General features: G+C 45.8%; 1 protein-coding gene across 1 annotated transcript; it reads right to left on the bottom strand.

Moving 5' to 3' along the window:
- Window positions 1-744: 744 nt before the first annotated feature.
- On the bottom strand, window positions 745-13,868 carry LOC306978324 (uncharacterized protein; the record flags this gene model as incomplete). The annotated part of the gene is made up of 42 exons (XM_079576847.1): window positions 745-917; window positions 988-1,249; window positions 1,327-1,472; window positions 1,558-1,826; window positions 1,958-2,120; window positions 2,190-2,502; window positions 2,578-2,723; window positions 2,809-3,077; window positions 3,209-3,371; window positions 3,441-3,753; window positions 3,829-3,974; window positions 4,060-4,328; window positions 4,460-4,622; window positions 4,692-5,004; window positions 5,080-5,225; window positions 5,311-5,579; window positions 5,711-5,873; window positions 5,943-6,255; window positions 6,331-6,476; window positions 6,562-6,830; window positions 6,962-7,124; window positions 7,194-7,506; window positions 7,582-7,727; window positions 7,813-8,081; window positions 8,213-8,375; window positions 8,445-8,757; window positions 8,833-8,978; window positions 9,064-9,332; window positions 9,464-9,626; window positions 9,696-10,008; window positions 10,084-10,229; window positions 10,315-10,583; window positions 10,715-10,877; window positions 10,947-11,274; window positions 11,350-11,495; window positions 11,581-11,849; window positions 11,978-12,140; window positions 12,210-12,522; window positions 12,598-12,743; window positions 12,829-13,097; window positions 13,172-13,334; window positions 13,814-13,868. 42 exons carry the CDS (start codon window positions 13,866-13,868, stop codon window positions 745-747), a joined length of 9,102 nt encoding a protein of 3,033 aa, XP_079432973.1.
- Between the last annotated feature and the right edge of the window lie 2,777 nt (window positions 13,869-16,645).

The following is a 16,645-nucleotide window of genomic DNA, read 5'->3' as shown; positions in this document are numbered from 1 at the left end:
ACCGTTTCCTTTATGAATGAGGCGAAGTGGGAAGTTCTGGCATAGGCCTGAACATCAGAGAGCACAACTTTAGCTCCTCCCACAGTGACCACGCCCACCTGAAACCAGGAAGCACCGGAATGGCACAAAAGCGCTCCTCCTTGGTCCCCCTGAGTTATAAAGAGGAAAATATTAGTTTCAGCTGACACAGTCCAGGTCAGTTAATATTTTGTGAATAATTTGTAACTATATTGCAAATACAAGTCCTCTTTTGGTATTTACCTTTTGAACATCCATGGATGATGTGCAAATATTTGCAAGGTCAGAAACACTGTCACAACTTGCAACATGAGTTTTTGAATCTCTCAGAATTGGTAGATTTGCTACAAAAAAAATTAACAAAATGATATATTTTTTATTGGAATGACGTCAGCACAAACTTTGAAGACTGTACATACCAGAGGCCTTGCTGCGACCTCCAAAGCTTGAAACCCAGCACTGACTTCCAACAGGGAAAGAATTGGTGTTGCTTGTGTCCACACACACAGGCTGGATATTACTGGTGTATCTAACCGATGCGGCCAGCTTCAACAGTGCAATGCTGGATCCTGCCTCTTCACTCATTTGGACATCTGCAATGCTCATGGAGCTGTTGTCATTTTCACCGAAAGACACGGTCCAATCCTGAATATTTAGAAATGAGCTGGAAAAAAAACATATATATATTAATGCATGATTATTTCTTTGTATCATGTGCTCTGGAGCTTACGCTGACTTTGAGAAGCAGTTTCCAGCCGTGAGGACAAAGTTGTCAGCGATCAGAGTACCTCCGCAAATGTATTCGTTGTTTTTGTAGAGTCGGACCATCCATGGCCACATCTCAGAAATACTATGGTCATTCCTCACAGAAGGATGAGGAACAACACCACATGATGAGCCTGAGAAATAAATATGAGCCAACTGCTGCTGTTGTATCAAAAAATTGTTTTTTACAGGAAAAAAACTTACGGACAGGACTTGAACTTTGAATGATGCTCTGTGGTAAACCAGGACAGGTGGCAGTGCTGTCAGGATCCGGTCCACTGGACACAAATTGAACAAAGCCAGGCTGGTCTGAGCTAATTTGCGAGTTGATCCAAGACTGGTAGTTGGACACTCTGGAGTAGACTCCTGGCAGGTTAGGTCGAGCACATCCAAAGCCAAAGCTAACAACACCAGACTGGACCCAGACAGAGCCCTGTTTACTGACCATCGGACCTCCAGAGTCGCCCTATGGACAAAACAGTACAACTGTGAAATTGTACATCCTGCAGAAATTGTGTTGGTCCAAACAACCCTTCAGACTACCTGACAGGAGTCCTTTCCTCCAACCAGAAGCCCTGCACAGATCATGTTGTCTGTGATTGTGCCCACTCCGTTCAGACAGTTGCACTGTCTGTTCCCCACAACCGGCACCTCCACTTCCTGTAGAGTTTGGGGGAACGGCAGTGGCTCTGAGAGGAGAGAATAGAGGGGTCACTATGACACATGATGAAGGTTTATTGCACAGAGTAAAGTGATGCTGTACAGCGGACTGACCTCCCTCTCTGATGGCACCCCAGCCAGTGACCCAGCTATCAGTTCCACTGTTAAACACACTGTCACTGGCTGCCAGACACACGGGCCTGATGTAATCTGTGAAGGTTACTGCGGAGGACAGTCTGACCAGAGCAATGTCGTTGTCACTGGATGAACTGTCATAATTTGGATGCAAAATTATTGTTGACACGGATTTGGACACTTCGTTTGGGTTTGTGCTTTGTAGATTATCTCGACCAAGAGACACCTGCCATCCAGAGGTACTGGTGCTGAAACAAAACAACAACTTTTTTAGAAGTGCTGTATTTCATATTATAATTTTTGTGTTTTGACAAACACTGAAGAACAATCTTGTCCAAGTGGACTATTGGTTCTGTATGTTGCTAAAGTTGAGACTGACCTGGAGAAACAATGGGCAGCAGACATGACCCACTCTCTGTTGATGAGGGATCCACCACAAACGTGTCCGCCAAACCTCTGCAGACTGACCTGCCAGGGCCAACTTCCAGCTGGTGCGTCTTCACCTCCAACTATCCTGGTGTTCAGAGGAGTGATGCCGCACACTGCAGAGATCAAAGTGATGGTCAATGTAGTTCCAGTTTAGAGCCAGTAAAACAGCAGAGAATCCTCACAGTCGGCACTAGACTCCAGCAGCTCTGGCTCTGGGTCAGTTGTTGTATCCTGTGGTGGGGCAGTTGTGGCGATCAGAGGGGGAGGCAGACCAGGACAGGTGGCAGTGCTGTCAGAATCCGGTCCGCTGGACACAAACTGAACAAAGCCAGGCTGGTCTGATCTGACTTGCGAGTTGATCCAGGACTGGTAGTTGGACACTCTGGAGTAGACTCCTGGCAGATTGGGTCGAGCACATCCAAAGCCAAAGCTAACAACACCAGACTGGACCCAGACAGAGCCCTGTTTACTGACCATCGGACCTCCAGAGTCGCCCTATGGACAAAATAGCATGAATGTGAAATTGTACATCCTGCAGAAATTGTTGGTCCAATTAAAACTACAAACTACCTGACAGGAGTCCTTTCCTCCAACCAGAAGCCCTGCACAGATCATGTTGTCTGTGATTGTACCCACTCCGTTCAGACAGTTGCACTGTCTGTTCCCCACAACAGGCACCTCCACTTCCTGTAGAGTTTGGGGGAACGGCAGTGGCTCTGAGAGGAGAGAATAGAGGGGTCACTATGCCACATGATGAAGGTTTATTGTGCAGAGTAAAGTGATGCTGTACAGCGGACTGACCTCCCTCTCTGATGGCACCCCAGCCAGTGACCCAGCTATCAGTTCCACTGTTAAACACACTGTCACTGGCTGCCAGACACACGGGCCTGATGTAATCTGTGAAGGTGACTGCGGAGGACAGTCTGACCAGAGCAATGTCGTTGTCACTGGATGAACTGTCATAATTTGGATGCAAAATTATTGTTGACACGGATTTGGACACTTCGTTTGGGTTTGTGCTTTGTAGATTATCTCGACCAAGAGACACCTGCCATCCAGAGGTACTGGTGCTGAAACAAAACAACAACTTTTTTAGAAGTGCTGTATTTCATATTATAATTTTTGTGTTTTGACAAACACTGAAGAACAATCTTGTCCAAGTGGACTATTGGTTCTGTATGTTGCTAAAGTTGAGACTGACCTGGAGAAACAATGGGCAGCAGACATGACCCACTCTCTGTTGATGAGGGATCCACCACAAACGTGTCCGCCAAACCTTTGCAGACTGACCTGCCAGGGCCAACTTCCAGCTGGTGCGTCTTCACCTCCAACTATCCTGGTGTTCAGAGGAGTGATGCCGCACACTGCAGAGATCAAAGTGATGGTCAATGTAGTTCTAATTTAGAGCCAGTAAAACAGCAGAGAATCCTCACAGTCGGCACTAGACTCCAGCAGCTCTGGCTCTGGGTCAGTTGTTGTATCCTGTGGTGGGGCAGTTGTGGCGATCAGAGGGGGAGGCAGACCAGGACAGGTGGCAGTGCTGTCAGAATCCGGTCCGCTGGACACAAACTGAACAAAGCCAGGCTGGTCTGAGTTGATTTGCGAGTTGATCCAGGACTGGTAGTTGGACACTCTGGAGTAGACTCCTGGCAGGTTAGGTCGAGCACATCCAAAGCCAAAGCTAACAACACCAGACTGGACCCAGACAGAGCCCTGTTTACTGACCATCGGACCTCCAGAGTCGCCCTATGGACAAAATAGCATGAATGTGAAATTGTACATCCTGCAGAAATTGTTGGTCCAATTAAAACTACAAACTACCTGACAGGAGTCCTTTCCTCCAACCAGAAGCCCTGCACAGATCATGTTGTCTGTGATTGTACCCACTCCGTTCAGACAGTTGCACTGTCTGTTCCCCACAACAGGCACCTCCACTTCCTGTAGAGTTTGGGGGAACGGCAGTGGCTCTGAGAGGAGAGAATAGAGGGGTCACTATGCCACATGATGAAGGTTTATTGTGCAGAGTAAAGTGATGCTGTACAGCGGACTGACCTCCCTCTCTGATGGCACCCCAGCCAGTGACCCAGCTATCAGTTCCACTGTTAAACACACTGTCACTGGCTGCCAGACACACGGGCCTGATGTAATCTGTGAAGGTGACTGCGGAGGACAGTCTGACCAGAGCAATGTCGTTGTCACTGGATGAACTGTCATAATTTGGATGCAAAATTATTGTTGACACGGATTTGGACACTTCGTTTGGGTTTGTGCTTTGTAGATTATCTCGACCAAGAGACACCTGCCATCCAGAGGTACTGGTGCTGAAACAAAACAACAACTTTTTTAGAAGTGCTGTATTTCATATTATAATTTTTGTGTTTTGACAAACACTGAAGAACAATCTTGTCCAAGTGGACTATTGGTTCTGTATGTTGCTAAAGTTGAGACTGACCTGGAGAAACAATGGGCAGCAGACATGACCCACTCTCTGTTGATGAGGGATCCACCACAAACGTGTCCGCCAAACCTTTGCAGACTGACCTGCCAGGGCCAACTTCCAGCTGGTGCGTCTTCACCTCCAACTATCCTGGTGTTCAGAGGAGTGATGCCGCACACTGCAGAGATCAAAGTGATGGTCAATGTAGTTCTAATTTAGAGCCAGTAAAACAGCAGAGAATCCTCACAGTCGGCACTAGACTCCAGCAGCTCTGGCTCTGGGTCAGTTGTTGTATCCTGTGGTGGGGCAGTTGTGGCGATCAGAGGGGGAGGCAGACCAGGACAGGTGGCAGTGCTGTCAGAATCCGGTCCGCTGGACACAAACTGAACAAAGCCAGGCTGGTCTGAGTTGATTTGCGAGTTGATCCAGGACTGGTAGTTGGACACTCTGGAGTAGACTCCTGGCAGGTTAGGTCGAGCACATCCAAAGCCAAAGCTAACAACACCAGACTGGACCCAGACAGAGCCCTGTTTACTGACCATCGGACCTCCAGAGTCGCCCTATGGACAAAATAGCATGAATGTGAAATTGTACATCCTGCAGAAATTGTTGGTCCAATTAAAACTACAAACTACCTGACAGGAGTCCTTTCCTCCAACCAGAAGCCCTGCACATATCATGTTGTCTGTGATTGTACCCACTCCGTTCAGACAGTTGCACTGTCTGTTCCCCACAACCGGCACCTCCACTTCCTGTAGAGTTTGGGGGAACGGCAGTGGCTCTGAGAGGAGAGAATAGAGGGGTCACTATGACACATGATGAAGGTTTATTGCACAGAGTAAAGTGATGCTGTACAGCGGACTGACCTCCCTCTCTGATGGCACCCCAGCCAGTGACCCAGCTATCAGTTCCACTGTTAAACACACTGTCACTGGCTGCCAGACACACGGGCCTGATGTAATCTGTGAAGGTGACTGCGGAGGACAGTCTCAGCAAAGCAATGTCGTTATCACTGGAAAAACTGTCATAATTTGGATGCAAAATTATTGTTGACACGAATTTGGACATTTCATTTGGGTTTGTGCTTTGTAGATTATCTCGACCAAGAGACACCTGCCATCCAAAGGTACTGGTGCTGAAACAAAACAACAACTTTTTTAGAAGTGCTGTATTTCATATTACAGTTTTTGTGTTTTGACAAATACTGAAAAACAATCTTGTCCAAGTGGACTATTGGTTCTGTATGTTGCTAAAGTTGAGACAGACCTGGAGAAACAATGGGCAGCAGACATGACCCACTCTCTGTTGATGAGGGATCCACCACAAACGTGTCCGCCAAACCTCTGCAGACTGACCTGCCAGGGCCAACTTCCAGCTGGTGCGTCTTCACCTCCAACTATCCTGGTGTTCAGAGGAGTGATGCCGCACACTGCAGAGATCAAAGTTATGGTCAATGTAGTTCCAGTTTAGAGCCAGTAAAACAGTAGAGAATCCTCACAGTCGGCACTAGACTCCAGCAGCTCTGGCTCTGGGTCAGTTGTTGTATCCTGTGGTGGGGCAGTTGTGGCGATCAGAGGGGGAGGCAGACCAGGACAGGTGGCAGTGCTGTCAGAATCCGGTTCGCTGGACACAAACTGAACAAAGCCAGGCTGGTCTGAGCTGATTTGCGAGTTGATCCAGGACTGGTAGTTGGACACTCTGGAGTAGACTCCTGGCAGGTTAGGTCGAGCACATCCAAAGCCAAAGCTAACAACACCAGACTGGACCCAGACAGAGCCCTGTTTACTGACCATCGGACCTCCAGAGTCGCCCTATGGACAAAATAGCATGAATGTGAAATTGTACATCCTGCAGAAATTGTTGGTCCAATTAAAACTACAAACTACCTGACAGGAGTCCTTTCCTCCAACCAGAAGCCCTGCACAGATCATGTTGTCTGTTATTGTGCCCACTCCATTCAGACAGTTGCACTGTCTGTTCCCCACAACAGGCACCTCCACTTCCTGTAGAGTTTGGGGGAACGGCAGTGGCTCTGAGAGGAGAGAATAGAGGGGTCACTATGCCACATGATGAAGGTTTATTGTGCAGAGTAAAGTGATGCTGTACAGCGGACTGACCTCCCTCTCTGATGGCACCCCAGCCAGTGACCCAGCTATCAGTTCCACTGTTAAACACACTGTCACTGGCTGCCAGACACACGGGCCTGATGTAATCTGTGAAGGTGACTGCGGAGGACAGTCTGACCAGAGCAATGTCGTTGTCACTGGATGAACTGTCATAATTTGGATGCAAAATTATTGTTGACACGGATTTGGACACTTCGTTTGGGTTTGTGCTTTGTAGATTATCTCGACCAAGAGACACCTGCCATCCAGAGGTACTGGTGCTGAAACAAAACAACAACTTTTTTAGAAGTGCTGTATTTCATATTATAATTTTTGTGTTTTGACAAACACTGAAGAACAATCTTGTCCAAGTGGACTATTGGTTCTGTATGTTGCTAAAGTTGAGACTGACCTGGAGAAACAATGGGCAGCAGACATGACCCACTCTCTGTTGATGAGGGATCCACCACAAACGTGTCCGCCAAACCTTTGCAGACTGACCTGCCAGGGCCAACTTCCAGCTGGTGCGTCTTCACCTCCAACTATCCTGGTGTTCAGAGGAGTGATGCCGCACACTGCAGAGATCAAAGTGATGGTCAATGTAGTTCTAATTTAGAGCCAGTAAAACAGCAGAGAATCCTCACAGTCGGCACTAGACTCCAGCAGCTCTGGCTCTGGGTCAGTTGTTGTATCCTGTGGTGGGGCAGTTGTGGCGATCAGAGGGGGAGGCAGACCAGGACAGGTGGCAGTGCTGTCAGAATCCGGTCCGCTGGACACAAACTGAACAAAGCCAGGCTGGTCTGAGTTGATTTGCGAGTTGATCCAGGACTGGTAGTTGGACACTCTGGAGTAGACTCCTGGCAGGTTAGGTCGAGCACATCCAAAGCCAAAGCTAACAACACCAGACTGGACCCAGACAGAGCCCTGTTTACTGACCATCGGACCTCCAGAGTCGCCCTATGGACAAAATAGCATGAATGTGAAATTGTACATCCTGCAGAAATTGTTGGTCCAATTAAAACTACAAACTACCTGACAGGAGTCCTTTCCTCCAACCAGAAGCCCTGCACAGATCATGTTGTCTGTGATTGTACCCACTCCGTTCAGACAGTTGCACTGTCTGTTCCCCACAACCGGCACCTCCACTTCCTGTAGAGTTTGGGGGAACGGCAGTGGCTCTGAGAGGAGAGAATAGAGGGGTCACTATGACAAATGATGAAGGTTTATTGTGCAGAGTAAAGTGATGCTGTACAGTGGACTGACCTCCCTCTCTGATGGCACCCCAGCCAGTGACCCAGCTATCAGTTCCACTGTTAAACACACTGTCACTGGCTGCCAGACACACGGGCCTGATGTAATCTGTGAAGGTGACTGCGGAGGACAGTCTGACCAGAGCAATGTCGTTGTCACTGGATGAACTGTCATAATTTGGATGCAAAATTATTGTTGACACGGATTTGGACACTTCGTTTGGGTTTGTGCTTTGTAGATTATCTCGACCAAGAGACACCTGCCATCCAAAGGTACTGGTGCTGAAACAAAACAACAACTTTTTTAGAAGTGCTGTATTTCATATTATAATTTTTGTGTTTTGACAAACACTGAAGAACAATCTTGTCCAAGTGGACTATTGGTTCTGTATGTTGCTAAAGTTGAGACAGACCTGGAGAAACAATGGGCAGCAGACATGACCCACTCTCTGTTGATGAGGGATCCACCACAAACGTGTCCGCCAAACCTCTGCAGACTGACCTGCCAGGGCCAACTTCCAGCTGGTGCGTCTTCACCTCCAACTATTCTGGTGTTCAGAGGAGTGATGCCGCACACTGCAGAGATCAAAGTGATGGTCAATGTAGTTCCAGTTTAGAGCCAGTAAAACAGTAGAGAATCCTCACAGTCGGCACTAGACTCCAGCAGCTCTGGCTCTGGGTCAGTTGTTGTATCCTGTGGTGGGGCAGTTGTGGCTATCAGAGGGGGAGGCAGACCAGGACAGGTGGCAGTGCTGTCAGAATCCGGTCCGCTGGACACAAACTGAACAAAGCCAGGCTGGTCTGATCTGACTTGCGAGTTGATCCAGGACTGGTAGTTGGACACTCTGGAGTAGACTCCTGGCAGATTGGGTCGAGCACATCCAAAGCCAAAGCTAACAACACCAGACTGGACCCAGACAGAGCCCTGTTTACTGACCATCGGACCTCCAGAGTCGCCCTATGGACAAAATAGCATGAATGTGAAATTGTACATCCTGCAGAAATTGTTGGTCCAATTAAAACTACAAACTACCTGACAGGAGTCCTTTCCTCCAACCAGAAGCCCTGCACAGATCATGTTGTCTGTGATTGTACCCACTCCGTTCAGACAGTTGCACTGTCTGTTCCCCACAACCGGCACCTCCACTTCCTGTAGAGTTTGGGGGAACGGCAGTGGCTCTGAGAGGAGAGAATAGAGGGGTCACTATGACAAATGATGAAGGTTTATTGTGCAGAGTAAAGTGATGCTGTACAGCGGACTGACCTCCCTCTCTGATGGCACCCCAGCCAGTGACCCAGCTATCAGTTCCACTGTTAAACACACTGTCACTGGCTGCCAGACACACGGGCCTGATGTAATCTGTGAAGGTGACTGCGGAGGACAGTCTGACCAGAGCAATGTCGTTGTCACTGGATGAACTGTCATAATTTGGATGCAAAATTATTGTTGACACGGATTTGGACACTTCGTTTGGGTTTGTGCTTTGTAGATTATCTCGACCAAGAGACACCTGCCATCCAGAGGTACTGGTGCTGAAACAAAACAACAACTTTTTTAGAAGTGCTGTATTTCATATTATAATTTTTGTGTTTTGACAAACACTGAAGAACAATCTTGTCCAAGTGGACTATTGGTTCTGTATGTTGCTAAAGTTGAGACAGACCTGGAGAAACAATGGGCAGCAGACATGACCCACTCTCTGTTGATGAGGGATCCACCACAAACGTGTCCGCCAAACCTCTGCAGACTGACCTGCCAGGGCCAACTTCCAGCTGGTGCGTCTTCACCTCCAACTATTCTGGTGTTCAGAGGAGTGATGCCGCACACTGCAGAGATCAAAGTGATGGTCAATGTAGTTCCAGTTTAGAGCCAGTAAAACAGTAGAGAATCCTCACAGTCGGCACTAGACTCCAGCAGCTCTGGCTCTGGGTCAGTTGTTGTATCCTGTGGTGGGGCAGTTGTGGCTATCAGAGGGGGAGGCAGACCAGGACAGGTGGCAGTGCTGTCAGAATCCGGTCCGCTGGACACAAACTGAACAAAGCCAGGCTGGTCTGAGTTGATTTGCGAGTTGATCCAGGACTGGTAGTTGGACACTCTGGAGTAGACTCCTGGCAGGTTAGGTCGAGCACATCCAAAGCCAAAGCTAACAACACCAGACTGGACCCAGACAGAGCCCTGTTTACTGACCATCGGACCTCCAGAGTCGCCCTATGGACAAAATAGCATGAATGTGAAATTGTACATCCTGCAGAAATTGTTGGTCCAATTAAAACTACAAACTACCTGACAGGAGTCCTTTCCTCCAACCAGAAGCCCTGCACAGATCATGTTGTCTGTGATTGTGCCCACTCCGTTCAGACAGTTGCACTGTCTGTTCCCCACAACCGGCACCTCCACTTCCTGTAGAGTTTGGGGGAACGGTAGTGGCTCTGAGAGGAGAGAATAGAGGGGTCACTATGACAAATGATGAAGGTTTATTGTGCAGAGTAAAGTGATGCTGTACAGCGGACTGACCTCCCTCTCTGATGGCACCCCAGCCAGTGACCCAGCTATCAGTTCCACTGTTAAACACACTGTCACTGGCTGCCAGACACACGGGCCTGATGTAATCTGTGAAGGTGACTGCGGAGGACAGTCTGACCAGAGCAATGTCGTTGTCACTGGATGAACTGTCATAATTTGGATGCAAAATTATTGTTGACACGGATTTGGACACTTCGTTTGGGTTTGTGCTTTGTAGATTATCTCGACCAAGAGACAACTGCCATCCAGAGGTACAGGTGCTGAAACAAAACAACAACTTTTTTAGAAGTGCTGTATTTCATATTATAATTTTTGTGTTTTGACAAACACTGAAGAACAATCTTGTCCAAGTGGACTATTGGTTCTGTATGTTGCTAAAGTTGAGACAGACCTGGAGAAACAATGGGCAGCAGACATGACCCACTCTCTGTTGATGAGCGATCCACCACAAACGTGTCCGCCAAACCTCTGCAGACTGACCTGCCAGGGCCAACTTCCAGCTTGTGCGTCTTCACCTCCAACTATCCTGGTGTTCAGAGGAGTGATGCCGCACACTGCAGAGATCAAAGTTATGGTCAATGTAGTTCCAGTTTAGAACCAGTAAAACAGTAGAGAATCCTCACAGTCGGCACTAGACTCCAGCAGCTCTGGCTCTGTCACCTCCGGCTCTGGGTCAGTGGTTGTATCCTGTGGTGGGGCAGTTGTGGCGATCAGAGGGGGAGGCAGACCAGGACAGGTGGCAGTGCTGTCAGAATCCGGTCCGCTGGACACAAACTGAACAAAGCCAGGCTGGTCTGAGCTGATTTGCGAGTTGATCCAGGACTGGTAGTTGGACACTCTGGAGTAGACTCCTGGCAGGTTAGGTCGAGCACATCCAAAGCCAAAGCTAACAACACCAGACTGGACCCAGACAGAGCCCTGTTTACTGACCATCGGACCTCCAGAGTCGCCCTATGGACAAAATAGCATGAATGTGAAATTGTACATCCTGCAGATATTGTTGGTCCAATTAAAACTACAAACTACCTGACAGGAGTCCTTTCCTCCAACCAGAAGCCCTGCACAGATCATGTTGTCTGTGATTGTGCCCACTCCGTTCAGACAGTTGCACTGTCTGTTCCCCACAACAGGCACCTCCACTTCCTGTAGAGTTTGGGGGAACGGCAGTGGCTCTGAGAGGAGAGAATAGAGGGGTCACTATGACACATGATGAAGGTTTATTGTGCAGAGTAAAGTGATGCTGTACAGCGGACTGACCTCCCTCTCTGATGGCACCCCAGCCAGTGACCCAGCTATCAGTTCCACTGTTAAACACACTGTCACTGGCTGCCAGACACACGGGCCTGATGTAATCTGTGAAGGTGACTGCGGAGGACAGTCTCAGCAAAGCAATGTCGTTATCACTGGAAAAACTGTCATAATTTGGATGCAAAATTATTGTTGACACGAATTTGGACACTTCATTTGGGTTTGTGCTTTGTAGATTATCTCGACCAAGAGACACCTGCCATCCAAAGGTACTGGTGCTGAAACAAAACAACTTTTTTAGAAGTGCTGTATTTCATATTACAGTTTTTGTGTTTTGACAAATACTGAAGAACAATCTTGTCCAAGTGGACTATTGGTTCTGTATGTTGCTAAAGTTGAGACAGACCTGGAGAAACAATGGGCAGCAGACATGACCCACTCTCTGTTGATGAGGGATCCACCACAAACGTGTCCGCCAAACCTCTGCAGACTGACCTGCCAGGGCCAACTTCCAGCTGGTGCGTCTTCACCTCCAACTATCCTGGTGTTCAGAGGAGTGATGCCGCACACTGCAGAGATCAAAGTGATGGTCAATGTAGTTCCAGTTTAGAGCCAGTAAAACAGTGGAGAATCCTCACAGTCGGCACTAGACTCCAGCAGCTCTGGCTCTGGGTCAGTTGTTGTATCCTGTGGTGGGGCAGTTGTGGCTATCAGAGGGGGAGGCAGACCAGGACAGGTGGCAGTGCTGTCAGAATCCGGTCCGCTGGACACAAACTGAACAAAGCCAGGCTGGTCTGATCTGATTTGCGAGTTGATCCAGGACTGGTAGTTGGACACTCTGGAGTAGACTCCTGGCAGGTTAGGTCGAGCGCAGCCAAAGCCAAAGCTAACAACACCAGACTGGACCCAGACAGAGCCCTGTTTACTGACCATCGGACCTCCAGAGTCGCCCTATGGACAAAATATCATGAATGTGAAATTGTACATCCTGCAGAAATTGTTGGTCTAATTAAAACTACAAACTACCTGACAGGAATCCTTTCCTCCAACCAGAAGCCCTGCACAGATCATGTTGTCTGTTATTGTGCCCACTCCATTCAGACAGTTGCACTGTCTGTTCCCCACAACCGGCACCTCCACTTCCTGTAGAGTTTGGGGGAAAGGCAGTGGTTCTGTGAGGAGAGAATAGAGGGGTCACTATGACACATGATGAAGGTTTATTGTGCAGAGTAAAGTGATGCTGTACAGCGGACTGACCTCCCTCTCTGATGGCACCCCAGCCAGTGACCCAGCTATCAGTTCCACTGTTAAACACACTGTCACTGGCTGCCAGACACACAGGCCTGATGTAATCTGTGAAGGTGACTGCGGAGGACAGTCTGACCAGAGCAATGTCGTTGTCACTCGTAAAACTGTCATAACTAGGATGTATCCTGATCCGTCTTACAGCTTTCCTGATTTCATTAGGGTTTGAGCCTTGGAGGTTTTCACGACCAAGGAAAACCCTCCACCTCCGCCTGTTGGTGCTGAAGGATATTGTTCATGCATTTAGATGTCTGAAGCTTGATCTTGTGAATCTTTTTGCAGCTATAGCACTTACTTTGGAAAACAATGGGCTGCTGTCAATACCCACTGTCTGTTGATGAGGGATCCACCACAAATATGTCTGCCAAACCTCTGCAGACTGACCTGCCAGGGCCAACTTCCAGCTGGAGCATCTTCACCTCCAACTATCCTGGTGTTCAGAGGAGCAGTGCCACAAACTGGAAATTAAATAATTGATTAACTCTTTTGTAAATTTTACAGTAATCATTTTTGTGAGGTGTCACATTTGTGGTAAAAAGGACTACTCGATACTGGTCAAGAAAAATGCAAGAAACCATACCAAGCTTTTTACTTGAACAACTAGTTTTATACATGATGAATTTCAAATAGCATTTATCTTCCACTCACCATCTAGTTGAGCCTGCAATTCTAAAAAAGAAGGAAAAAATATATTATTTTTTTAATTTTACATATAACCTAATGAAACTATAGAATATGCAACGATGGCTACCTTTTCAAAGCAATTCAGATTTTTTGTAATATAATAAATAATAATAATAGTATAACAGTAGTAGTAATAATTAGAATAATAACAATACTATTTCAAAACCTTACATTTGACACTTTATATTAAATTTACTGTTTAAAAAACAAGCATGTTTATACATTTAATGGTAAATCTTATCGGAGAGCTTACTTGAACTGAAGAGGCATCCAAGCATCAACACGAAGATCCATTTGTTCGAAGCCATTGTGTGACATGTATGTTGCCTGTATGTTGGTATGTTGGCTTATATAGGTTTAAGCAGTTACCTGTCGTGAGGTGTCAAACTTCCTCAGAATACCCTCGCTCCGCCCAACATGTGCTCAGCCATGATGCCATTTGCCTTGTCCATGATATGAATGTCTATATTTAAATACGAATCAAAAAATTGTCAAGGCCGTGATATAATCATTCTTTGCCCACATTAGACATCGACATTTTTATTTTACAAATATTAGTATTGAACAGTAATATTTGTACACAAACACATGCATAAAGTGACGTAACACTAAAACCTTTAAGTCTATTGTATAACAGTATGACAGCTGTCATAAAGACAACTATGAATGAGTCATTGTGCAAGAGTGGAAAAACTAAAGTAGACAGGTCTATGTGAACTGTGGACAAAACACATCTTTCTTCAGTCATTGTCCTGCCCTGTCTGAAGTATGGACAGTATGTACAAATGTACGGTATGTTACCCTTTTTCTTTCTTTAGGTGCTATTGACTTTTTAAAATTAGATATTGATAACCCACGTAAACCCCACATACACAAGAAATCAAACCATGGACGTGAATTAAGAAATGAGTTAGGAAAATCTATTGACAGCATTTCCCAAAGTTAAATTTAATACATAATTTACATTTGTGGGCCTCTACTTTCCACTGATTTTTTATTTAATTCATTCGGAATCTTGCAAGAGTTTTGTCTTTGTACATCTATGATTGATTGTTTTACATGCATAAATGACTAAATGAATATGGGTTTGAGCGGGGCTTCTCAACTTGTGTTACTTTGAGACCTTATAAAATACAATAAGATCTTTGTGTTATTATGTTACTTTGACGCAAACATTCACATCGAAGATACAAACTTTCCAAACTGTTTATCACCACTTAAGGATTTCAACCCACCTATGGAGAACTGCGGGATTAGAGACGTGTTGCAGTGAAAAAAAATATGAAATGGTACATTAACCCTTTAGGCGCCAATTTTTCTAAATCAAACTGAACAAAGACTTGAAGATCAAAATATGGTACATTGTCATTAGCCACTATACTGAAGCAACAATCAACCACCTCTGACTGCAAATGTGTGTTCTGTCATCAAGTCACACTATAGTGACAGCTCTTATGTAAGAAACAAGGGACAATGGTCTGTCTGGGACAGGTGCGTTTCCGTGATTGTTTGGACATTGATGACAGCTTCATTAACCACAAAACGTTGTGTCACATCCGTGATCTTAATCTACAGAAGTACACGTCATATAAATTACATGTTACTATTTTTGTATTATTATTTACAGATATGCAATAACAATGCACACAACAGAAATAATATCATATATATGATATATATATGATATATATATATATATATATATATATATGATATATATATATGTATATATATATATATATATGTATATATGTATGTATGTATGTATGTATGTATCTATGTATCTATCTATCCATCCATCCATCCATCCATCCATCCATCCATCCATCCATCCATCCATCCATCCATCCATCTATCTATCTATCTATCTATCTATCTATCTATCTATCTATCTATCTATCTATCTATCTATCTATCTATCTATCTATCTATCTATCTATCTATCTATCTATCTATCTATCTATCTCTATATCTATATTTATATCTATATACCTAAGAAGCCAGCTCGATGGAAAGAACAAGTCCCGGGCAATAAACAGCTACGCCCTACCAGTAATCAGATACCCTGCAGGAATAATAAGCTGGCCAAAGGATGAGATACAGACCACAGATGTTAACACGCAAAAGCTCCTAACCATGCACGGAGGGTTCCACCCCAAATCCAGCACTCTGAGACTGTACGCTAGCCGTAAGGAAGGAGGCCGAGGACTAGTGAGTGTGAGAGCCACTATCCAGGATGAAACATCCAAGATCTATAAGTTTAGTTTAGTTTATTTGAGCAATTTCAAGTTCCAAGTTTTTACAAAAGAAAAGAAACACAATAATGCCCAAAAGGGAGTAGGCTGAAGCAAACAATGCTTATTTATGCCTACCCCTTTAAACGTATTTTCAAACTTTACAACTGCCGTTCTTTTACATTCTGGTTTGTTCTCTGAGACCAGCTCATTATGGTACAATTAAGGTACAAACATAGGAAATAAGTTTACATTGTCTTTGGTACAGAAACAGGTTTGGAATACTGTCTTATAGTACATTCTTAAGTATGGAATGGAATGGTGACAGGTTGTTGCTGCCGTCTGATGCTGCCCCATATAGAACCATCATTGCTATATTTATATACACCTGTACATGGACAGTACGTGCATATATAAACATATGGTTTCCTTCTTGTGTGTCTTAAATATTTGTCATCTGTGAGTACATTTCAGTGTGTCCTGGTCTATGCGTTAAAAGAAGCAAGATTTGGGAAGCTGTTGCCAAAAGGGGGCGCCCTTCGAGCACAGCCCACCTCCTGCTCAACCTGTTCTTCATTGTACATTTGGAGGAGTGCCTTTGGGTGTCCTGGTCTGTGCATTAAAAGAGCAAGATTTTGGCGACCCGGTACCAGGGTGGTCCCACTCGAGCACCGGTTACCTCTTGCTTGCCCTAATATTTTGCTGTATGTATTTGATATATTTATTTAGGTAGGAGAGTGGAAGGTAACAATGACGGTCACATGGAAAAGCAGACAAGAGGCAGTAACAACTGCAGCCCTGACACTTTCAATTCTTAGTGTATTCTTGAACAAGTAGGTTTTTGTACATAC

The sequence above is a fragment of the Gobius niger genome (genome assembly GCF_951799975.1).
Source record: "Gobius niger genome assembly, chromosome: 19".
NCBI classification, from domain to species: domain Eukaryota; kingdom Metazoa; phylum Chordata; class Actinopteri; order Gobiiformes; family Gobiidae; genus Gobius; species Gobius niger.
The sequence above is the reverse complement of the archived record's forward strand: the minus strand, read 5'-3'. Positions and strand labels throughout refer to the sequence as shown.